The 24,386-nt window shown below is 47.7% G+C and overlaps 1 protein-coding gene and 1 long non-coding RNA gene across 3 annotated transcripts in view; one reads left to right on the top strand and one right to left on the bottom strand.

Annotated features, from left to right (window-relative positions):
• The window catches only part of METTL16 (methyltransferase 16, RNA N6-adenosine), a 114,640-nt gene extending 100,340 nt beyond the window's left edge, over positions 1-14,300 (bottom strand). Inside the window, exons 1-3 of the mRNA XM_068270239.1 lie at positions 14,224-14,300; positions 9,412-9,543; positions 491-690 (exon numbers count right to left, since the gene is read on the bottom strand). Of these exons, the coding sequence (XP_068126340.1) occupies positions 491-690; positions 9,412-9,539 (328 nt within the window). The 5' untranslated portion in view covers positions 9,540-9,543; positions 14,224-14,300. The remainder of the gene's footprint in view (positions 1-490; positions 691-9,411; positions 9,544-14,223) is intronic.
• A 63-nt stretch (positions 14,301-14,363) lies between these two features.
• Positions 14,364-24,386, top strand: part of LOC137544881 (uncharacterized) — a 41,456-nt gene continuing 31,433 nt past the window's right edge. The window contains exon 1 of one of the 2 annotated variants that reach the window (XR_011025931.1): positions 14,364-14,469. This is a non-coding gene — a long non-coding RNA (uncharacterized lncRNA). Of the gene's footprint in view, positions 14,569-24,386 lie in introns of both variants that reach the window. The other variant, XR_011025932.1, reaches the window with a different exon arrangement.

Genomic DNA, 24,386 nt, shown 5'->3' with positions numbered 1-24,386 from the left:
GTTGGACTAACTGTTGTTCAAACTACTGTTAGGTCCATACATGTTAGGTCCATACATGTGTACAAACAACTTTTAGTCCTTTGTCCAACTTAGACGTTCAAACATACAGTCGTTTGACCAGTCATTTAATCTAGTGCATTGATATATCCAGTCCATTATCAAGTCGGTTAAACGACATGTAAATTAGGTAAATTTGCATATCAGCCACTTTGTTGGTCAGTGTGTACATGATGTCTTAACGACTTGGTGTTTGCACTTCAAGTCGTTCAAACGACCAGTTTAAACGACAATCAGGCATAAAGTTGGGCGCGTGTACAAACCTTAAGGCATTTTTACATGCCTGCCAGTCAAAACATTGAGTGGAATTCTTCATAGATATAAACATTTACCCATCACCTCCAAACTTGCATTATTATGCACATTGATTGGCAATCTGCTATGCTGATGCAGTTTCCAACATAATCCAGTGTACATACAACAATAAATCTACCTATGTCAATCCCACGCCGCACTGTAGATTTGTCAGAGCCATGGTGATTGATGAGATCCTCCACCCAATGAATGTAGTTGAGCCGCAGAGGGACTGTAGGGATCAGCCTCTCTAGTGGGATGTCAATCGTCAGACCAAAGTCTTCCTTTAGCAGGGTACAAGTCAAGGCTCGCACAGCTCCAGGATCTTTGAAGTTAAGGCTAAAATAGTAAAAAGTGCATATAATATATAGCAGTAATAAAGTACAAAAGTATTGTATGAAAATATAACAAGAACAGAACAGCAACTGTCAACACATCTACAAACAAAACACTACAAAATAAGAACTAAGAGGCTCAAAGTGGATGGATATATATATATATATATATATATATAGATATATATATATAGAGAGAGAGAGAGAGAGAGAGAGAGAGAGAGAGAGAGAGAGAGAGAGAGAGAGAGAGAGAGATAGAGATTTTGTGATCTAAAGTTTAGATAGTTTACACAGCAAATCTAGATGCAAACAGCTTCAACAGTTTATGATTATTTGTTCCTGTGATACAATGAGAGCGGCCATGTTCTGTTTGTCACATTACACAAAGGCAAGCTGATAGCATCTCCAGCCCTCAGCCTGTGAAAACTTAACTCCCCTCCTCCCTCCGCCTCTGAAATCTCTGGCTAGTAACACCACCTCCTCCTCCTGCCCAGACTGAGCTCCCGTAAGCCCTTGCTACATGAGTCTGAGAGTGTCAAGGCACTCTGAAGCTGTGGGCGAGGCTTGTTTTAGTTTATAGGGAATTAGAGTATTAAAACAAAACAAAAAGTATTTGGCTTGAGGAATGCCCTATAAACTATATGAAAGAAACACAATTATGCAATGAGTAAAAGTTTATCTCGGATCCACTTTAATGAAGCAGATATGGTGGGGTGGGGAGGGAAATTGGAAACTCTGAGCTGCCAAAAGTATAGGAAGGAGTCAGTTATCTATGCTGTGCATATGCATGCTTGTTGGGGGTATGTAAGTGATGCTATACAAAGTTAACACTGTTGCAAGTGTGTATTGGGAGGGCAGTAATGATGTCAAGGATGGAGTTAGTGGCCAGGTTTTTCTGCACAATTTATACTCAGAGTGAGGTCTACACAGGCATCCAATGTCTTCTGAGCCTATCACTAACTTAAAGGGGCACTACAGCGAAAAACTGTAAAATTTAAAATATGTGCAAACATATTCAAATAAGTAGTACATTTTTTCCAGAGTAAAATGAGCCATAAATGACTTTTCTCCTATGTTGCTGTCACTTACAGTAGGTAGTAGAAATCTGACAGAAGTGACAGGTTTTGGACTAGTTCATCTCTTTATAGGGGATTCTCAGGGATATATTTATTTTCAAAAGAACTTAGTGAATGGCTTTTGCTCTGTCCAACTGCCAAAAACTGTGTAGGAATCAGGGAAGCTGGCCAGCATCATTGTTTAAATCCTTTTTCAGGAATATCTTTATAAAGAATTAAAGCCTTGCTGAGAATCCCCTATGAAGAGATGGACTAGTCCAAAACCTGTCACTTCTGTCAGAATTCTACTACTTACTGTGAGTGAAAGCATTAAAGGAGAAAAGTAATTTATGGCTCATTTTACTCTGGAAAAAATGTATTTCTTATTTGTATGTTTGCACATATTTGAAATTTTGCAGTTTTTCGCTGTAGTGTAGGGGCACCACAGCGAAAAACTGGCACTTACAATGGGAATTTCCACCTACATACCATAAATATGCCTCCTAAATTCCTATGATCCCTTCAGTTAACTAGTAATACGCAGCTGAGCACACGGAATCCCAGCTGCTGCACCAGATGTTAACCTGCTCCAGAATTCAGAACTTTCTCCTACTAAATATAGCAAAACGATCCTTCCCCACCTTACCACGGCTGCAAGGGCTCTTACCTCAGCTTTGAGGGATAAAAACAACCATTCCCACTGGTTGCATAGAGTTGAGAAAATCAAGAAGTAGGAGGAGCTGCTGCTCACGGCAAATGATCAGATGGATAGGCTATCAAAGATGTGTGCCTGCTGGTTTGATTTCTTGGGGTCAGATGAATAGTCAGCTGTAATGGGCAAAATCTGGGATTATATGCGGATCTAGAGGAAAAGTAGGTCTAACTGTCCTCCTCTTAGGCTCTGTTGACAGTGGTCAGTTGCACTGCAGCAAAATTCTACGTCAACTCACTGCCCACCCAATTCTATGGAGCTGTTCACATTAATGGATCACGTTAATTTAACTTGCTACATGCAGGCTTTGTATTAAAGGACAAGGAAAAGAGAAGAATATGGAGCCTGCCATATTGATTTCCTTTAAACAATACCAGTTCCCTGGCAGCCCTGCTGATCTATTTGGCTACAGTAGTGTCTGAATCACACCAGAAACCAGCATGCAGCTAATCCTGTCAGATCTGACAATGTCAGAAACACCTGATCTGAATATGCTTGTTCAGGTTGTATAGCTACAAGTATTAGAGGCAGAGGATCAGCAGGACTGCCAGGCAACTAGTATTACTTAAAAGGAAATAAATATGGCAGCCTCTATATCACTCTCATTTCAGTTGTCCTTTAAAGTCTATGGCCGGTCTCCATTGCAGCTCACAACGCGGGAGTTATGCAACCGACCACTGTGAACCTAGTCCCAATATTAATCTTTTTCTAACTTTCCTTTTCTTTCCCCTTCTCTTTAACCGGTTCTGGACCAAAGCTGTACAAATCTACCTCCTGCAGGTGGAGCTGCAGCTCTGACAAAGATTTTACTGCTCCGGTTACAAGCGGCCCCGCAGCGATCATGCGCACCCGAGGCCAAAGAGCAGCGCTGATTGGCTCCTAATCACTATGATCTCCGGTGATTGTAGTGATCATGGAGGTAAACAAGTGCCTCACCTGTCCCGTTCCCCCGATCGCTGCGCAGTTCTGTCCTCATCGGCAGCCAGCCCCGTACTGAAGCATGTACCGGCCTGACTTGATGTCATCAAGGCTTCAGTACGAGGCTGGCTGCTGTGGTGACTGCTTGTCTACACACTGGAGAGTGTAGAGGGGTGAGTAATACTCACCCTGCATCGCTTCCTGCATGTGGGGAGGGAGGGGGACCCTAGACTACCAGGGAATGTTTCAGGAAGGGGGTGGAGACACTAAATTATACCAGGGATTATCTAAAAGGGGAAGGGGCCCACTAGATCACCAGGGAAATGGATCCTCTGGTCCATTTCCCTGGTGATCTAGTGGGCCTCTGGTACAAACTAAAAACAAAAAAATTCTAGTCTGTGGTGCATTTCATGTTCTATTGAAACAGAAAAGTATCTATGTTTACCTTTACCGAGATGTAGAGATGGACAATGACATGCAAGTCCTGCTTGTATGCAAATGTAATGCAAGCTATACGTAGCTCAGAACAGGACCCATCAAAGTCACTCCCAGTATGTCAGGGCCCAATGACAAACTACATAAAATGTGCTTTCAAGATAGAATTACTAGAATCTAATTGACAAGCTCTACTAAAGGGGCCCATACACTTACCGATTTTCCCGCCGATACACAGCCGATTCGGTCACTGTGATCGAATCGGCTGTGAAATCATTGCACAAACGCTGACCGAACGATCGATTTCCGTCCGAAATCGTTAGCTCCCGTCGATTCCCGTCGTTCTTGTTCGTGCGGAAGATTTCGCTCGATCGCCGGCGGGTCGGGAGTGCGTCGATAGCGGCGTTCGAATGCCGACGACCGACGCAATACAGCGGCAATGCATTACCTGTTCTGCCGACGTGAGTCCCCTGGTCACCGCTGCTCCGTCTCCGCGCTGGGCTCCGAGTCCAGCAGGCTTCACTTCTTCCTGTCCCGGCAGGAAGTTTAAACAGTAGAGCGCCCTCTACTGTTTAAACTTCCCCCGGTAGGAAGTAAAGTGAAGCTGGAGGAGCCCAGACCGGAGAAGAGACAGCGGAGACCGGGGAACTCGCACCGGCCGGATCAGGTAATGCATGCAGGGGGGGGGCGGTGGCAGCTCCACAGATGGTGAATCGATTTCATGCTGAAATTCGATTCACAATCTGTTTGCAGTAAAGGCAGCCATACGATCCCTCTCTGATCAGATTCGATCAGAGAGGGATCTATCTGTTGGTCGAATTTGATGGCAAATAGACCAGTGAATGGCCACCTTAAGATAAAGAAACAATCTTTACTAAGCATGCTCTGTTCACTTGCAGAGGAAATGACATCATCTCTACACTACAATATGATGGAGCCTCCACTGGATGAGGCGGAGTGGGCAAAAAGCAAAATACAGCATTGTAAAGAATTCGTGCAAGTTTGCACATCTTCTACTATTTACTAAAATATCTCAGATTTGATAGCTTTAAAGTGCACCTGAGATGAAGGGAACAAAAATGTTTTACTTACCTGAGGCTTCTTCCAGCCCCCATAGTCTGTCAGCTCCTTCAGGGTCCTCACAATCCAATCTGTTGTGTCGGTGCAAGCCCTGGTACAGTGCTTGGCTCAGTCACGGAGTAATGCACATGCGTGATCCCGCCACATGTCTTCCTGTTTGCGCTCCAGCTACAGGAGCATTCTGAGAATGCACAGTTTGAAAAGCCTTCTACACACTTTCAATTATAATTGGCCAATCAGTGACCAATTTTTACCACATCTATCTGGTATGAGGGTGAACAGATATTGAAATCAGATTGTGTAGGTATTGAATACTATAAGCAGATTGTGTAAGTAAACCCTCATACTACATGGAGGTGGGAACATTGGTCAATCATAACTGAAAGTGTGTACCAGGCTTAAAGGTGCCCATACACGGTGCAATAAAAACGTTTGATTTTCCAGTTTATTCGATCTAAACAATCGAATCAAATGAAAGTCGAAAAGAATCCTTTTTTTTTCGATCAAGAAATTTGAACGATCATCCCGTTTTCTCGAGAAAATTCTGATCGGACATACTGGAAAAATGTTGATGATTGTGTGTTGTAATTGTATCATGTATGTTAAATTGTATGAAAAGATCTTTTAGATCCTAATTGTAAAGCCCCATTTACATCATACAATTTTTTGTCCAAATCGATTCAATTTGATTCATTGTTCGATTCGATCCGACATGTCCGATCGGGATTCAATTCAATTTGCCATTGTTTTGTAATGGCAAATTGAATCGAATCCCGATCGGACATGTCGGATTGAATCGAATTGAATCAATGAATCAAATCGAATTGAAATCGGACAAAAAAAATTGTATGGTGTAGATGGGGCTTGAGTATAGTTTTAAAGACTAATCTTTATTTGCATTGTCTTCATAACAAGATTAAAGCTTAAATATTGAAGTATGTGTAGGATCAATATTTTATTATAATTATTTTTTTTTTACTAAAGTAAAGTAAGTTTGTCTTCATCAAGGAGAGTCCACAGGAACAAAGCAAATGTAATCGCTCTGTGGGAAAAATTCCCTGACCACTAAAAAAAAAACACAACAACACTGAGGTAAAACACACCTATATACCGTGTTTCCCCGAAAATAAGACACTGTCTTATATTAATTTCAGCCCCAAATAACATGCTAGGTCTTATTTTCGGGGAGGGCTTACAATTTTGTTCCCCAGTGGCAGCTCCAGCCCAGTAAAGCCGTTCCCTTCCTCCCTCCCTCCCTGATGTGCTGCCCTGTAGTGCCCTGGTCCAGGATGGCAGCCCCAGCCCAGTAAAGCCCTTCCCTCCCTCCCTCCCTGATGTGCTGCACTGTAGTGCCCTGGTCCAGGACAACAGCCCCAGCCCAGTAAAAACCCTTCCTTCCTTCCCTCCCTCCCTCTGCAGAGTTGCGAGCGGAGCAGCACAGCAGAGGATACTCACCGGCTTCCGACGTAGCGGCGATGACTTCTCTCGTCAGCAGCGTCCAGCTTCCTCTTCCTGGCAACAGCGGCTATAGTCATGTGACGCACGCACGTCCGCGTCACATGACATGAGCCGCCGTTGCATGGGAGAGGAAGCTGGACGCTGCGGAGGAAAGACGTTAACGCAGGCACGTCGGAAGCCGGTGAGTTTCTTCTGTTTTAACGGTAATGCTCTGCTCGCGACTCTGCAGAGGGAGGGAGCGAAGAGGAGGGGGACACATTGCGTGGCCAAACTAGGCCTTATATTCGGAGGATGTCTTATATTTCAAGCTTGCTTGAAATATAAGACATGTCTTATTTTCGGGGGATGTTTTATTTTAGGGGAAAAACGGTAGTTGCTCTGAGGTAATATTAACTTCACAATAAATAAATTGAACCACTCAGAGGAAAAATACAGCTCAATAGACGTTTTGAGCTACAACTGCCGTCTGTGTTAACTATCTGAGGTAAAATGCAGCTCGAGCTGAAAAAAAAAAAAAAAAATTCCAGTTGCAAAAAAAAACACTTCCGTTTGAGTAAACCATTAGATCGAATACTTTATTTTTTCTCTCGATCTTTTGGCATATTCGATCATTTTCCCCGGATTTTCAGCCTAATCGAACGTTTGTGTATGGTACCTCGAAAGCTACGCAATTTTTTTCGATCCAATTATATAATCGAACAAATGTATCTAATCGAAAAAAAATGAAACAAATTGTACCATGTATGGGCACCATAAGACTTATAACTGCTCTTGCGCAGAATGCTCCTGGCCACAGGAGCATGATGGAGGACTGTGGCCCACAACCTAGCTGGATTTCAGACTTTACAGCAGCAGACCGGGAAGACATCAAGCAAGCTGACAGACTACAGGGGGTTGGAACAAACCCCAGGTAAGTAAAAATCTATTTGTTCCCTTCATCAAAGGCAGTGATGGCTAACCTTGGCACTCCAGCTGTGACAAAACTACAAATCCCACCATGCATCTGCCTCCCCGAGTTATGCTTAGAGCTGTCAGAGTATTGCAATGCCTCATGGGACTTGAATCCAAGAGGTGGCACTCACGGTGTAGATCAGCAATGTTAAACACTGTTAAAATTCACAGTTCAGGTTAATATTCACAGTCGCCGCCTCCACGCCACTCCGTAGTGTGCTAGTCCCGCTTCCGCATCACTTGATGCGGAAGTGGGACTAGCACACTACGGAGTGGCGTGGAGGAGGCGAGACGTACCTAGGAAGGTAATCCTCAGTGCACCGAGCGTGTGGCAGTGTTAGAAGTGAGCCCGACGGGACGGAAGCCTGCCAGCCTAGGCCACCTATACGGGGGAGAGCCCGTCTTAAAACTCTGAGCTACTTTACCCTGCTGGAATATGTGAGTGTAATCGGATGTTTTAATAAATAGTTTTTAAACGGTATTATACTATGTGGAGTTTTCCTTTGAGGTGGCTTAATACAGAAGAATAATCCCTGTGAGGAGGTACTGCTGTTTTGATCTGAGAGGTGGGGGACGACCCGGGAACGGTCCCAAGGCTCATACTGGCCTTATTGGTCAGTGGATGCGGTGAGTGGCACACAAAGGGTGCTGGTGGTGGTCATCTCTGTCTTTTGAGGCAATTCATCTGCTGAAGCCAATATATAGGAGTTGAAGGAACTTTGAAGTTTTTTTCTATGGACTTTTACGGGACTTTTTAGGAAGTGGTCTCTCTGCCTTGCATACATATTTTTATGAATATTAACCTGAACTTTGAATATTAACTTGAACTGTGAATTTAAAAAGTGTTTAGCATTGCTGATATACACTGTGAGCGCCACCTCTTGGATTCAAGTTTTCTGGGCATAAGAGGAGGCGAACAGGTGTTTGGGGAAAAAAGAGTTTCTATTACTGTGAGCGCTACCTCTTGTGGACAAGCCTCATGGGACTTGTAGCTCTACCACAGCTGTAGTGCCAAGGTTAGCCGCCCATCACTGATCTAAGATTTACTTTAAGGCTAGTCACAATGTAGGGGGGAAATCTCATTGTGTATTATATTATTATTGTGGCTGGATAGCCTCTGACATAGCCTCTGAGACAGCTCTGGGGCTTTGAGTATGCCTGGAGAAAAGCGCAATATAAATGTTTTTTTGTCTTGTCTTATTGTGCAATGCAACATTTCAGTATGAAAGTAGCCTGACAGGTCAGAAAACAATTATACAGCACATGCTAAATGTGTGATCTTAGAAAGGTGACAGAGGGCCAGATTTATCAAGAAATCCGTGCAGAACTGTCTCAGGCATCTTAAGAAATCATTAGATAGTGCAGATTCCTTCTAAAACTGTTGTATAATAGGAGGAGACAAGAAGGTCTCTCAGACAGTGCAGTGTGTGAGGGGAATTGCTGTTGCTGAGGTAACCAACACACCTGCTGTATTGATAGCAGCAGGCTCTGAGGAGGAATTCAGCAGGTGGGAGGGGCACATCACAAATCATGTCTAGCCTGCACTCTGCAATCATGTCCAGCCAGCAGTTCATAAACTGCACCAGTTTAGGCCGGTTACACACTCAAAACATGCAGGAGAACGACTCCTGCAGGCGTTGCGGCGTGTCGTCGGGAATCTGCGGTGCGACGCTGAGTAGCGGCGGTAGTAGTTACTTTACCCGAAGGGGAAACGCTGATTCCCGACGATAAAATGCGATGGGATGCGTTGTACCGCAACGCATCGAAACGCAGCGTCGGGTGTGAAAGGTAAAATAAAAGTCTATGGACTTTCCTTTTACCTTGGTTAACGCAAAGTATAGACTTTGCGTTAAAACGCCGAAAAAGGGCTCTGGTGTGAAAGAGCCCTTAAGGATGGATTTGCACTTCTCTTAACTGTAGTGCAGCTCTAGAAATTCATGCTAAACTGCCACTATTACGAGGATTTAAGAACGTTCTTATTAGAACTGTTCTCCCTGCTGGTTAGAACAGATTAAGAAGAAAAAACTGTTGGTAATGCGTTGATAAATCTCTCCCAGAGACTCTAACAGCTATGTTTAGCGGGCAATAGGATACACAAACACAGAATTAAACACACCTCACTCTTCCTGTTAGGTTCACATTGACATGCTGTTTAAATTCAGGATACTTGGAAGCCAAATAGGCGAAGTCTGGAGGTCTGTCCTTGTAGCGGTTTCTTGGGTGCATGGACTTATTTAAGGCCATTTATCTGAAAAGGAAAAGAAAAGTTATTTTAAAAATTGCACATAAAATATAAGATTGCTGATTAAAAAAGCACTGAAACTAGCAGGCTTTTTACTCAGTACAGGGCAGATGTGAAAGACATTACTGTATGCATGTGTTGACTGACTACCTTCTGCCCAATTCACCAGCCTTTTTTTCTGCTGCACCATGATACCTGGTCCATCAGAAAATATGAGAAAACCCTGACACCTGGTTAATGCGGCTAGGGCCTTGATTGCTAGGCGTTGGAAAGCTACAGGTCCTCCCACAGTACAGGATTGCCTCAGGGAGGTGGACTGGGTTAAAAAATGGAAGATCTCACCACTACTATTCAGGACAGTCAGGAACAATTTTGGAAGACCAGTTTTGGCTGGTTTGAATTTCAGGAGTCATCACGGTATTTGTCTCATGTCTTGTTAGTTCTGGGAATGGGTTTTTGGGGGTTTGGGTGGGCTTGGTGATTATCCCTTAGGCATACTGGGATTGATTTACACCTCTGAGGTGGCCCCTCACAATTGCTATCTCTCTCTCCCTCTTCTGTTTTTCTCTCTTGTCCATTACTTTGTGTTATCTCTAAGGCTTTGTTCACATTGTGTTCCGATCCCATCAGCGTTCGCATTGGGCATTTTTTTTTGCGATTCCCGGCGCTTGGGTGGGCGGTGCGTTTTTGTTAAAAGCGCCTTTCTAAGCGCTTTTCCAAAGCGTTTTTTTTTTATTTCAATCCCTGACACAAGTCAGGAAGTGAACTCTTTGACCTGGAAGAGAATAAATACAGTATTTATTATTAAAAACACGAACGCAATCGCTGCACAAAGCGATTTTGTGAGCATTTTGCGTTTTTCCCTATACCTTCCATTGAGGCGGAATCACCTCAAAAAAGGTACAGGCCCCACTTTACTGAGCAGAAACGAACCGCTCAGATGTGAACTCTCTCGTAGGGAGTCATTGCACAAGCATTTTTAAGGCCATTTTGAAAATCGTCTGTTTGAAAAAATGGCAAAAACACCCTTAGTGTGAGCAAGCCCTTACTCTATCCTCTATTTGCATAGTTGCATGGTTTTCCTATTAGGCTACGGCTAGCTTATATGCACTGTGTGATGCCCGCTGGACAGTCACTTTTGTTCCCTGTGTACTATTCAGTTGGTATTGGGTACCTTGATGTATGATTCCTAACGGGCCCAAGGGAACCCCTCAGGTTGTTTCTGCATCATACAGGTGCATGTTGTCCTAATCTTTTCATGTTTTTATATTAAAACTCAGTGATCCTTGCCTTTGTGTAGTTTCTTTTTATCAGCATATCCCAGTATGATGTTATTTATGCAATCCCTTTTTCTGATTATTTTGAGCTGCTCTGGTAGTGGTTCCGATTTCTATGTTTGTATTTTTTTTATGAGTTTGCATACATATGTATATCTATCCCATATCTCATGTGGAATGTTATGTGATTTCTGTTCTATATATTCTGTTTCTTACCTTCTTTTAAAAAATAAAAGTATCTTTAAAAAAAAAAAAAAAAAAAATAAAGCAGCAGTACTGAAACCATCCTCGTTTCTCTTCCGTCAGTATGTCTCATGATCCCCAATACTCTGCAGAGCCCTACCACTATTGGGTCTCTGAGGAAGCAACTTGTGTTGTGAAACGGCTGTTAGGCCATTGTTTTTTGCCTGTATCTGTTTGTGATGGGGATGAAATAAAGTGGTGGATTGCTACGCAACTGCTGGTGCCCGGATTTCCTTTCGTCTTGTTGCAATATTGACTCTGCTCTGGAGGCACAGCAGGACTTCATCCAACCCCCATCAGGTGGCCAGTTCAGCGTCTGGTGCCGATCCAGTACTTTTTTTCTTTTTCCTTGGGATTATTCAGCATGAAATCTATTAGGAATCATCCTTCTGCCTCCTGCTGAGCAACCCTCCCTCCCCCAGTGAAGGAGCAACCCCACCTCGATTAGTGAAGGAGAATCACATAGGTTCTCACCTGCAGTGTGTGGGCCAGTAGTCAATCAACAATACTGTGGTTGATTGCCCAGTAAAATGAATTGTTTATTTACTCAATGGAAAAGTGAGTAACATATGAGCACCTTTAGGATGCTAAGACAAACTAAAAGCTACACATACACTTAACATTCATGTCACCCAAAAAGATTGATCACGATACCAGCAATTTAGGAACAACTGTTGTACCACACTACTCGGCTCCATAAAGGGGAGGAGATGGATGCACTGACATTATGTTATGCAAACTTCTTTGAAATGTTTGCAAAAAAAAAAAAATCAAAAGGCAAGAGCACTACAAGGGTCTCAGGCAACGACGGGGGGCACTTGAATACAGGGCTGTGGAGTCAGAGTCCAGGAGTCAGAGAATTTTTTTGGGTAGTTGGAGTTGGTAGTTTCATAAACGGAGGACTCGGATGATTTTTGGGTACTTATCCGTTAGCCGGGCGCATCCTCTAGGTGGCGACAAAACTCCACCAGAGTTACCTCTTTCCCTACTATCCATGTCGGCCTGGAGGGGGAATAGTAATTAGCGCCATCTGCCGGATGCGCCCGGCTAACGGATAAGTACCGATTTTTGTACCAACTCTACAGCCCTGGTAAGTATTAGACTAGGAATCTGAGCAATTTTGGGTACCTGGTGTCGGAGGCTTCATAAACTGAGAAGTTGGATGATTTTTGCACTGACTCCACAGCCCTGCTTGATTACACGTTAATTTTTGAACCAAAGTGGTAATAAATCATTGATGGGGCACGTTTGATTACACATTCACAATCTTAACTGTGTACATAGTTTAAGGCTACTTGCACACCAAGACGTTGCATTAGGTGCCACGTTAAGGTCGCATAACATGCACCTAACGCATCGTATGGTGCTGCAAGAGAGGACGGTAGAGTGAGCCGCGTTAGGCGGCTCTATCCCTATAAGGTCTCCCAGAGTGGCGCTGATTGGCCGGCGGGACCACGTGATGCGGAGCGAGACACTCCACATCACGTGGTCCCGCCGGCCAATCAGCTGCCGCCAGTGCAATGAATATTAAGTAGCCATGTGCGCGGCTACTGTAGCTGGCTCTCCCCGCCTCCTCTCTGCCCCCCACTGAGCATGTGCAAACAGTCTAACGCGGCTATAGCCGCTCTAACGCCGTAGCATGCTGCACTTTCCGGACAACGTGCAGCGTTACATGTAACGCAATGTGGGCTGTGTGAACAGCCCACTTGTGTTACATTGATGTGCGTTGGGGGAGCGTTACAGGCGCACTAACGTGCACCTGTAACGTCCCTGTGTGTAAGCAGCCTTAATGTCCTGTTTGTTTTTTTTCAGAGGTGAGGGTTTATAGATTGAACTTAAAATTTAACAAAATGATAGGGCTGGTGTCTAGTTTACACCACCAGTGCTTTTAAAGAACCAGCGCTTTGACAAGCTCTTGCTAATGTAATGCTATAGGAAATGTTTAAAGTGGACCTGAACTCTTGCACAGGACACAAGGAAAACATAATAGAAATGCACCCTGTATGCATTTAAGGAGTTTAGCCTGTGTAATTACCCCTCATTTGTGTCTAATCACTAGTTGTTATTTGATCTCACCCTTTGCCGCTCATGCAAGGGCGATGACGCAGGCATGTTTGCATGCGGGTCCTCTCATGCGCAGGCACGCCGCCCGCTGATGGGTCGGCAAGCCTTACGGATGACCAGCAGGACAACGGGGAGTACCGGTGTAATGAAAAATATTGCAACCTGTAATATTTTGCAACTTGAATGGACTGGGCTTAACTGCACATGCATGACTTCTTTCACATTTCCCAGCTGTCATTTGCAACTGACAGTGTTTAGCTCCCTCCACGGGGATGGGGTTGTTATTACTTCCATGCAGGGGGGTTTATTAGTTGCACACCAGTGGGGTTCTTTATTCCCTCATGGGGGGGTTATTAGTGCATACCTATGAAAAAGCATTAATTACAATTCCCCCTCCAGGTCGACGTGGCTGGTAGGGAAATGAAATACTAATTCGGCTTCCAGTGACCAGTGATTGCTAGCAGATGAATTGCAGTGTTTTAAAAGTAACTTCAGCTCCGTCTTCTGACAGCGCCGAAGTTACTCACTGTGCGCCACTATAGCTGTAATTCCTATTACAGTCTATGGTGGCGCCGGCTGCGCCCAAATCTCCTGCGCTGGATTCCTAGTGTTCGTTATTAGTTGTCCAGTAGAGAAGGGTTCTGTGTGAGAATAGGGGTAGGTTGGGTTGCATTTTCCGATGCAAATACATTGAAATCAATAGTTAGGTTGCACTTTCTGATAGCAATAAGTATAAATTAATGCAACCGGTTGCAAAATATTATAAAGTTGCAAACATTTTCACCACACCAGAGCTGCAGTGAGGGATCCATAAGACTTCTAGGGGCTGGGAGAATTCCCAGGTAAGTAAAGATAGATTAATATTTTCACCTCAGAAGTCACCAGCCCATATACAGTTCCACCTCACCACTGAAGCTGTAAGTACATATGGCAGAGGTCACCAGTGCGCTCTGTGAGCTGAGGCTGCATGTTACTTGGCATAGAGCAACATATGGCACAATGCTTTGTACAGCTAGCCAGTCTGCAGCAGCCCAGCGATCACTGCACAGCTTCCCAGTCCTGTCTGTGTGATCACTAGGAAGGGATAATACGCGACACTCACATGCCTGATGTGTCACTGGTATCCAGCACCGAGCTCTCCTACACCCATGTGCATCTACAGTAACTTCCAGCTGCAGGGGTCATGTGACCGCGACGTCATCCAACTACGGCGTCTCGCCTGAGACAAAACTTCTCTGCTTGTTGTATCCGTAGGTGTTGCATCAGACCAGCAGCAGACTAGCAGAGGAGCATTGAGCGGTTCCGAACCTGGCTGCTTCCTGTAAACAAAGAGCTGTGCTGTTCTCAAGTAAAAGACAATAATGTGGAGTTTACTTCCAAGTGCAGGAAAATACTACTGCCGAGCCCTGATGCAGGACAGGCAATTGCATTGGGATAGTGTAATAAGGTGTTATAATGTATTCAGATATTTATGTGTCTGTGACAGCCAGGCTTAACGTGAAAAACTTCAACTTTCACCACCACAAAAACAAAAAATTGTAAGAGGTGTAATAAAGTAAGCATGTAATTAAAGAATAACTGTAGTGAGAGTTATGTGGAGGCAGCCATATTTATTTCCATTTAAAGTGAACCTTAAGTCACACAAAAAATGAGTTTTACTCACCTGGGGCTTCCCTCAGCCCCCTGCAGCTGATCGGTGCCCTCTCGTGTCTCTCTGATCCTCCCGTCCCCGCCGGCGACCACTTTCGGTTTCGCCGTCAGAACTCGACAGGCATGGGAACGCGAGTGATTCTTTGTGTTCTATTTTGGCTGGGAACGCGAAGAATCACTCGCGTTCCCATCCCTGTCGGGTCCTGCCGGGGAAACCGGAAGTGGTCCCCGGCGAGGCCGGGAGGATCAGATAGACACGGCGAGGGCACCGATCAGCTGCAGCGGGCTGAGGGAAACCCCAGGTGAGTAGAACTTTTTTTTGTGTGACTTAAGTGCCTCTTTAAAGAGACACTGAAGCGAAAAAAAAAATGATGATATTATGATTTGTATGTGTAGCACAGCTAAGAAATAAAACATTAAGATCAGATACATCAGTGTAATTGTTTCCAGTACAGGAAGAGTTGAGAAACTCTAGTTGTTATCTCTATGCAAACAAGCCATTAAGCTCTCCGACTATGGCCCAGTGCACACCGAGCGGTTTTTGGAGCGATCCGCCGGCCGCATCCGCCTATAAAAACGCTTGTCCAATGTATTGCAATGGGATGGTGCACACCGGCGGTTTGCGTTTTTTGCCAAGCCGCAAACGCGCCTCCTGCTGCGCGTTTGCAGATTTCGGAAGCGTTTCGTCCTCAATGTAAAGTATAGGAAAAACGCAAACCGCTCTGAAAAATGCTACTTCAGAGCGGTTTGCCAGGCATTTTTGTTACAGTAGCTGTTCAGTAACAGCTTTTACTGTAACAATATGTGTAATCTGCTACACAAAAACGCACCCAAAACCGCTTGGTATGTTTAGAAAACCTCTCTAAACATACCTAGAATCGCTCTGAAATCAGCTCCCAAAACCGCTAGCGTATTGCGGATCTGCTAGCGGTTTTGGTGTGCACTGGGCCTAAGTTAAGGCCCATACACACGTCGGATTTTAGCGAACGACCCGTCGTTTGAACGTTCCGTCGTTCGGACGTTTCCGCGTCAAATCCGACGTGTGTACAGACTATCGTTAGGGTGATAAGACTGGTTACCAACGATCCGCCGGGCGGATCGCTGGTAACCAGTCTTATCACCCGAACGATAGTCTGTACACACGTCGGATTTGACGCGGAAACGTCCGAACGACGGAACGTTCAAACGACGGGTCGTTCGCTAAAATCCGACGTGTGTATGGGCCTTTAGTCGTGGAGAGGGCTGTTATCTGACTTTTATTATCTCAACTGTTCCTGGACTATTTACTTTTCCTCTGCTAGAGGAGAGGTCATTACTTCACAGACTGCTCTGAAAGACTCATTTTGAATGCTGAGTGTTGTGTAATCTGCACATATTATAGAATGATGCAATGTTAGAAAAAACACTATATACCTGAAAATAAAAGTATGAGAATATTTTCTTTGCTGCTAATCTTCTAGTAATTATTCATAGTACACAACCAATTCACTATATCATATTTTTTTTCCGCTTCAGTGTCTCTTTAAAGGGAAGGTTCAGGGAAACCTGTAAAAAAATAAAAATCCCTATCCACTTACCTGGGGCTTCCTCCAGCCCGTGGCAGGCAGGAGGTGCCCTCGCCGCCGCTCCAGAGGCTTCCGGTCGTCTTCGGTGGCCGACCCGACCTGGCCAGGCCGGCTGCCAGGTCGGGCTCTTCTGCGCTCCAAGGACGGGCTCTTCTGCGTCCCACGCGGGCGCGCTGACGTCATCGGACGTCCTCCGGGCTGTACTGCGCATGCGCAGAACTACTGCGCCTGCGCAGTACAGCCCGGAGGACGTTCGATGACGTCAGCGCGCCCGCGTGGGACGCAGAAGAGCCCGTCCTTGGAGCGCAGAAGAGCCCGACCTGGCAGCCGGCCTGGCCAGGTCGGGTCGGCCACCGAAGACGACCGGAAGCCTCTGGAGCGGCGGCGAGGGCACCTCCTGCCTGCCACGGGCTGGAGGAAGCCCCAGGTAAGTGGATAGGGATTTTTATTTTTTTACAGGTTTCCCTGAACCTTCCCTTTAAAGAGTAACTGTTAGCCCCCAAAATGAAATTTAAATCTCTATTGCAATATTTTATTTAGTATTTAAGTGAGCCAAAAAGCCAATGCAGAACTTAAAAATCAATCTAATTTTTTTACTATGTAGCCTTTTGCCCAAGCTCCGGACGCAAAGCCGCATATCAGATACTGATGAGCATGCAGAGCATGCCTATGTCTGCCCGACCCCCCTCTCCCCCCCAGGACCAGGTGCCGATATATTCTCACATCAAACAGCTGACCGCTCTGACACGGAGAGAGAGCGGGAGCACTTCCAGCGCCGCCACTGCAGAGCAGCCGCCGCCGTGCATCTCTCTCACATGTGATTCTCTCACATGTGACTCGGCGGCTGCTGCTCTGCGGTGGCGGCGCTGGAAGTGCTCCCACTCTCTCTCCGTGTCAGAGCGGTCCTCTGCCTCTAATACATTCAGTACCGCGGCTGGAGCCTCGATCAGTTTTTCCGCCTCCATTCTCTGCCCAGCCGACGGGATTCAAGAGGGGGGGCCCGGGATAGCGGGAGGGCCCCCCCAAATCGGGAGAATCCCGACGAAAACGGGACTGTTGGCGGGTATGCATACATAGGGGGCATTCAGTCAGAGGGAGGGAGGGAGGAAGTAATGAAGCCGGCTCCCGCATCCCTCAGTACCGCGGCTGGAGCCTCGATCAGTTTTTCTGCCTCCATTCTCTGCCCAGGCACCCCCCCACACACACACCTAAAAGTGGCACCTTCCTCCCCACCCACGGGCATTCTCCCCACCCCCTCCACTGACAACCCCCCTACCCACCAAGTGTCAGTGTACCCTGGCCTTAGGCACCCTGGCCCCAGGCACCTTTTCCCAGGCACCCTGGCCCCTGCACCCTTCCCCAGGCACCCTGCACCCTTCCCCAGGCACCCTGGCCCCTGCACCCTTCCCCAGGCACCCTGGCCCCTGCACCTTTCCCCAGGCACCCTGCTCCTGGCCCCTGCACCCTTCCCCAGGCACCCTGCCCCTGGTCCCTGCACCCTTCCCCAGGCACCCTGCACCCTTCTTCCCCAGGCACCCTGCACCCTCCTTCCCCAGGCACCCTGCACCCTCCTTCCCCAGGCACCCTGGCCCCTGCACCCTTCCCCAGGCACCCTGGCCCCTGCACCCTTCCCCAGGCACCCTGCCCCTGCACCCTTCTTCCCCAGGCACCCTGCACCCTTCTTCCCCAGGCACCCTGCACCCTCCTTCCCCAGGCACCCTGCACCCTCCTTCCCCAGGCACCCTGCACCCTCCTTCCCCAGGCACCCTGCACCCATCCCCAGGCACCCTGCCCCTGCACCCTTCCCCAGGCACCCTGCACCCTTCCCCAGTGTCAGTGTACCCTGGCCCCTGCCCCACGCACCCTGCCCCTGCACCCTTCCCCAGGCACCCTGCACCCTTTCCCAGGCACCCTGCTCTTGGCCCCTGTCCCAGGCACCCAGTGCCTGGCCCCTGTCCCAGGCACCCAGTGCCTGGCCCCTGCTCCAGGCACCCAGTGCCTGGCCCCTGCTCCAGGCACCCAGTGCCTGGCCCCTGCTCCAGGCACCCAGTCCCTGCACCCTGCTCCAGGCACCCAGTCCCTGCATCCTGCCCCAGGCACCCTGTCCCTGCCCCAAGCACCCTGTCCCTGCACCAGGCAACCTGTCCCTGCACCCTGCTCCAGGCACCCAGTCCCTGCACCCTGCTCCAGGCACCCAGTCCCTGCACCCTGCTCCAGGCACCCAGTCCCTACACCCTGTCCCTGCCCCAAGCACCCTGCTCCAGGCACCCTGTCCTTGCACCCTGCTCCAGGCACCCAGTCCCTGCACCCTGGCCCCTGCACCCTGTCCCTGCCCCAGGCACCCTGCCCCAGGCACCCTGTCGACACCCTCCTCCTTTCCACTGACACCTTCCTCCTACCCACTGGCACCTTCCTCCCCCACACACTAGCACCCTCATTTCCACCCAGTGTCACCCACTGGCACCCTCCCCCGCACACTCCCTCCCATTGTCACCCTCTTGCAAAAGCAGGGGTGTGGCTTAAGGCCGCACAGGGGGCGTGGCTTAAGTGTCCCTCTTTCACATCTTCAAAAGTTGGGAGGTATGTACATTGAGTTGAGTGACATGTATGATCCGGGTAATGTCATATGTTTCCAATTTTCATTCCTTTTACTGTCCAGGAAAATGTGCAAGGTTGTGTTTTACCGGAACACACAGAACCACAATGGATGTGTGTGCAAGAGTCCATGCGAACGTATGGCTCTGTCTGTAGCAACGCTATGTTACTCATGTACCACGGGTCATGCTAATTACACAAGGCATGGTACACTGCTTGCAGTAGGTAGCTGGGCCCTGGTTCAATAACCCATGGTAATATTGCTGTAAGAAGGCAGACCACTGCAATATTACCGTGAGTTAGTGAATCAGGGCCCAGCTCAGGTCAGGGAAGCACACCTCACACAACTAGCTGCAATGCTAGAGCACTGGAGAGCTGTTCTCTCCGGACTAAAAGGGAACCTAAACTGAGAGGGATATGGATGTTTCTTTTTAAACAATACCAGTTGCCTGGCAGTCCTGCTGATCGCTTTGACTGTAGTGGTTGAATCACACACCTGAAACAAGCATGCAGCTAATCCAGTCTGACTTCAGTCAGAACACCTGATCTGCATGCTTGTTGTGGGGCTGTGGCTACAAGTATTAGATACACAGGATCAGCAGGAGAGTCAGGCAACTAGTATTATTTTAAAAGGAAAAATCCATATCCTCCTCAGTTTAGGTTCCCTTTAAATGCACCTCATATGAAAGTGCATAAACATGCACTCAAGACTCTGGGTCACGAACGCATATACAACACCTTAAATGATCTCAGTACTTACACAGATGCCTTAAGGTGCCCATACACCACGTCGATTTCCCGCCGATAGACAACAGATTTGATCGCTGTGATCTAATCTGCTTTGAAATCGATAACGCAGACATAGACCGATCGACTTCCATCCAAAATCCAGGTGGAAAAATTTTGCTTGATCGCCGGCAGGTCGGTAGTAGTGTTGGGCGAACATCTAGATGTTCGGGTTCGGGCCGAACAGGCCGAACATGGCCGCGATGTTCGGGTGTTCGACCCGAACTCCGAACATAATGGAAGTCAATGGGGACCCGAACTTTTGTGGTTTGTAAAGCCTCCTTACATGCTACATACCCCAAATTTACAGGGTATGTGCACCTTGGGAGTGGGTACAAGAGGAAAAAAAATTTAGCAAAAAGAGCTTATAGTTTTTGAGAAAATCGATTTTAAAGTTTCAAAGGGAAAACTGTCTTTTAAATGCGGGAAATGTCTGTTTTCTTTGCACAGGTAACATGCTTTTTGTCGGCATGCAGTCATAAATGTAATACATATAAGAGGTTCCAGGAAAAGGGACCGGTAATGCTAACCCAGCAGCAGCACACGTGATGGAACAGGAGGAGGGTGGCGCAGGAGGAGAAGGCCACGCTTTGAGACACAACAACCCAGGCCTTGCATGAGGACAAGAAGCGTGCGGATAGCATGCTTTGTACCACCATGCAGTCATAAATGTAATAAAGATAAGTGGTTCAATAAACAGGGACCACGCGGCAACGCTAACCCAGCAGCAGCACACGTGATGGAACAGGAGGAGGCGCAGGAGGAGAAGGCCACGCTTTGTGAGACACAACAACCCAGGCCTTGCATGAGGACAAAAAGCGTGCGGATAGCATGCTTTGTACCGCCATGTAGTCATAAATGTAATAAAGATAAGAGGTTCAATAAACAGGGACCACGCGGCAACGCTAACCCAGCAGCAGCAGCAGCAGCAGCACACGTGATGGAACAGGAGGAGGCGCAGGAGGAGAAGGCCACGCTTTGTGAGACACAACAACCCAGGCCTTGCATGAGGACAAAAAGCGTGCGGATAGCATGCTTTGTACCGCCATGTAGTCATAAATGTAATAAAGATAAGAGGTTCCATAAACAGGGACCGGCAACGGTAACCCAGCAGCAGCAGCAGCAGCAGCAGCACACGTGATGGAACAGGAGGAGGCGCAGGAGGAGAAGGCCACGCTTTGTGAGACACAACAACCCAGGCCTTGCATGAGGACAAAAAGCGTGCGGATAGCATGCTTTGTACCGCCATGTAGTCATAAATGTAATAAAGATAAGAGGTTCCATAAACAGGGACCGGCAACGGTAACCCAGCAGCAGCAGCACACGTGATGGAACAGGAGGAGGCGCAGGAGGAGAAGGCCACGCTTTGTGAGACACAACAACCCAGGCCTTGCATGAGGACAAAAAGCGTGCGGATATAGCAGCAATGCTTTTTGCCGCCATGCAGTCATAAATGTAATACAGATGAGAGGTTCAATAAACAGGGACCGGAAACGCTAAACCATCCCAGATGTTCATCGGTCATGTTACTTGGTTGGGGTCCAGGAGTGTTGCGTAGTCGTTTCCAATCCAGGATTGATTCATTTTAATTTGAGTCAGACGGTCTGCATTTTCTGTGGAGAGGCGGATACGCCGATCTGTGATGATGCCTCCGGCAGCACTGAAACAGCGTTCCGACATAACGCTGGCTGCCGGGCAAGCCAGCACCTCTATTGCGTACATTGCCAGTTCGTGCCAGGTGTCTAGCTTCATGCCCGGTTTCAGGTCCAGCGGTGCCAGCCACAAATCCGTCTGTTCCTTTATTCCCCTCCAAATTTCCTCCCCTGTGTGCTGCTTATCCCCAAGGCAGATCAGCTTCAGCAACGCTTGCTGACGCATGCCAACAGCTGTGCTGCACTGCTTCCACGATCCTACTGCTGCTGGTGCTGGGTTAGCATTTCCGGATGAGGTACAGCTTTGAGATGCGTTGGAGGAGAAGGAGTCAGAGAGGTAGGTGCTGCTGTTGTTATCCAGCTGTTTGCGGCGTGGGCAACACCCGCGCCGTAGCAGGTGAGGAATCGCTGCCAGGCTCCACAAGGTTCACCCAGTGCGCGGTAAGGGAGATGTATCGACCCTGGCCGAACGCACTCGTCCAGGTGTCAGTGGTGAGGTGAACCTTGCAGGCAACGGCATTCTTCAAGCTTCGGGTTATTTAGCTGACCACGTGCTCATGCAACTCAGGCACTGCAGAGCGCGCAAAGTGGTAGCGGCTGGGAACCACGTAACGTGGGATGGCCACTGACATCATGCCCTTGAAGCTGTTTGTCTCCACCACTCGATATGGCAGCATTTCGCAGGCCAGAAGCTTGGCTATGCTGGCTGGCTGTTACTGCCACGGCCCGGGGGTCATTTGCTGGCAATTTCCTCTTGTGCTCAAACATCTCAGAGACAGACAACTCAACCGTAGCGCTGCACACCGAAGGGCTGTTGGTTGTTGTGTTTGATGAACACTGGGAGACCTCAAGAGCACTAGTCCGGAAAGTGACAGTGTCAGCATCGTCTGATGTTTGTGAATGTTGTGAACCACGCAATGGCTGGGCTACTGCTGCTGCTGAGGCGGGTCTGGTGGTGAGTCTGGTGAACCCAAGGGAGGCAGTGTTGCTGGTGGTACCCTGTCCTGCCGCGTTTGCCCACAGAGTGGGATGTTTGGATAGAATGTGGCGGCTCATGCTGGTGGTGGAGAGGTTGTTAATACTTTTCCCCCTGCTCAGGCGGGTCTTGCACACCTTGCAAATCGCCATGGTAACATCCTCAGTGCAGTCTTCAAAGAAAGCCCAGACTTTAACTGGCTGAGGACTCGGACCTCGTGCGTGATGTGCTGGTGCTGCTTAACCCACTGCTGGACGCTTGAGAGGTCATCCAAGTAATTATCTGGTCCTGTTCTTTTGGATCTGTGAGGGTTGTTGTCCTGGACAACATGGGCAGTATTGAGTGGGTTTTCTTGGGTGCTCCCCTGTGGCCTGTACGTGAACCGTCAGGGGAAACACCTCTTCCCTTGCCCCTCCCTCTTTCACCGGATTTCTTCCTCATTTCACTTATCCTTAAAGTACACGCTGACTGGCAGCAGTACAGTGGCAGTACAGAAATGCTATACAGTGGTGGGTGAGCGGTGTACCACTATTGTCAGCAGTGACACAGAGCACAATGCTATACAGTGGCGGGTGAGCGGTGTACTACTGTTCCCAGCAGACACAGAGTGGAAGTAAACACAATGCTATATAGTGTGGCTGAGCCGTGTACACAGAGTGGCATTAAACACAATGCTATATAGTCTGCTATATAGTCACCCCGAACAGGGTGATGTTCTGCAGAACCCGAACAGTGGCAAACACTGTTCGCCCAACACTACTGGGAGGGAACGCAGATTTTAGTACCTAAACACACGATACAACATGTTTTCCGGGGTCGGACTCTGAGGCACATACAGATGGTCCCGATCATCATCCTCATCATACAACTCTTCTCCTGAGTCTGACCCACCCACCACCTCTGCCACCCCAACATCCCCAGACACAGACCCCTCATCGTCCTCAACATTAACTTGGGATGCTGGCCTGAGCCAGACCTCCTCCTCCACATCAGGCCCCATCATCTCCTCAATGGCAGCCCTCATTAATCGCTCTGGCGACGGACTGATGGACACAACGTTCTCCTCCGGGGAGGGCTGCTGCTGACCACTGGCTGCTGGGGTGGATGTTATAGCTTGCGTGGGGCGTTGGCTGTTGCTGTTGTTGGGAGTGCTGCTCACAGCGGAGGTCTCTGGGGAACTCATGTTGAGCTCATATAGTGGTTGACGGTGAGTGGAGTATTACTGATCCCAGCAATATACACACTGACTGGCAGAGTACGCAATGCTATATAGTGTGGCTGAGCGGTGTACACAGAGTGGCAGTAAACACAATGCTATATAGTCTGGCTGAGCGAGCGGTGTACTACTGTTCCCAGCAGAATCAGAGTGGCAGTAAACAATGGTATATAGTCTGGCTGAGCGGTGTACACAGAGTGTCAGTAAACAATGGTATATAGTCTGGCTGAGCGAGCGGTGTACTACTGTTCCCAGCAGAATCAGAGTGGCAGTAAACAATGGTATATAGTCTGGCTGAGCGGTGTACACAGAGTGTCAGTAAACAATGGTATATAGTCTGGCTGAGCGGTGTACACACAATGCTATATAGTCTGCTATATAGTGTCAGTAAACAATGGTATATAGTCTGGCTGAGCGAGCGGTGTACTACTGTTCCCAGCAGAATCAGAGTGGCAGTAAACAATGGTATATAGTCTGGCTGAGCGGTGTACACAGAGTTTCAGTAAACAATGGTATATAGTCTGGCTGAGCGGTGTACACAGAGTGTCAGTAAACAATGGTATATAGTCTGGCTGAGCGGTGTACACAGAGTGGCAGTAAACACAATGCTATATAGTCTGGCTGAGCGAGCGGTGTACTACTGTTCCCAGCAGAATCAGAGTGGCAGTAAACAATGGTATATAGTCTGGCTGAGCGGTGTACACAGAGCGTCAGTAAACAATGGTATATAGTCTGGCTGAGCGGTGTACACAGAGTGTCAGTAAACAATGGTATATAGTCTGGCTGAGCGGTGTACACAGAGTGGCAGTAAACACAATGCTATAT

This window comes from Hyperolius riggenbachi, chromosome 2, assembly GCF_040937935.1.
Source record: "Hyperolius riggenbachi isolate aHypRig1 chromosome 2, aHypRig1.pri, whole genome shotgun sequence".
Lineage (NCBI taxonomy): Eukaryota > Metazoa > Chordata > Amphibia > Anura > Hyperoliidae > Hyperolius > Hyperolius riggenbachi.
This window is presented reverse-complemented; position numbering and strand designations above follow the sequence as displayed.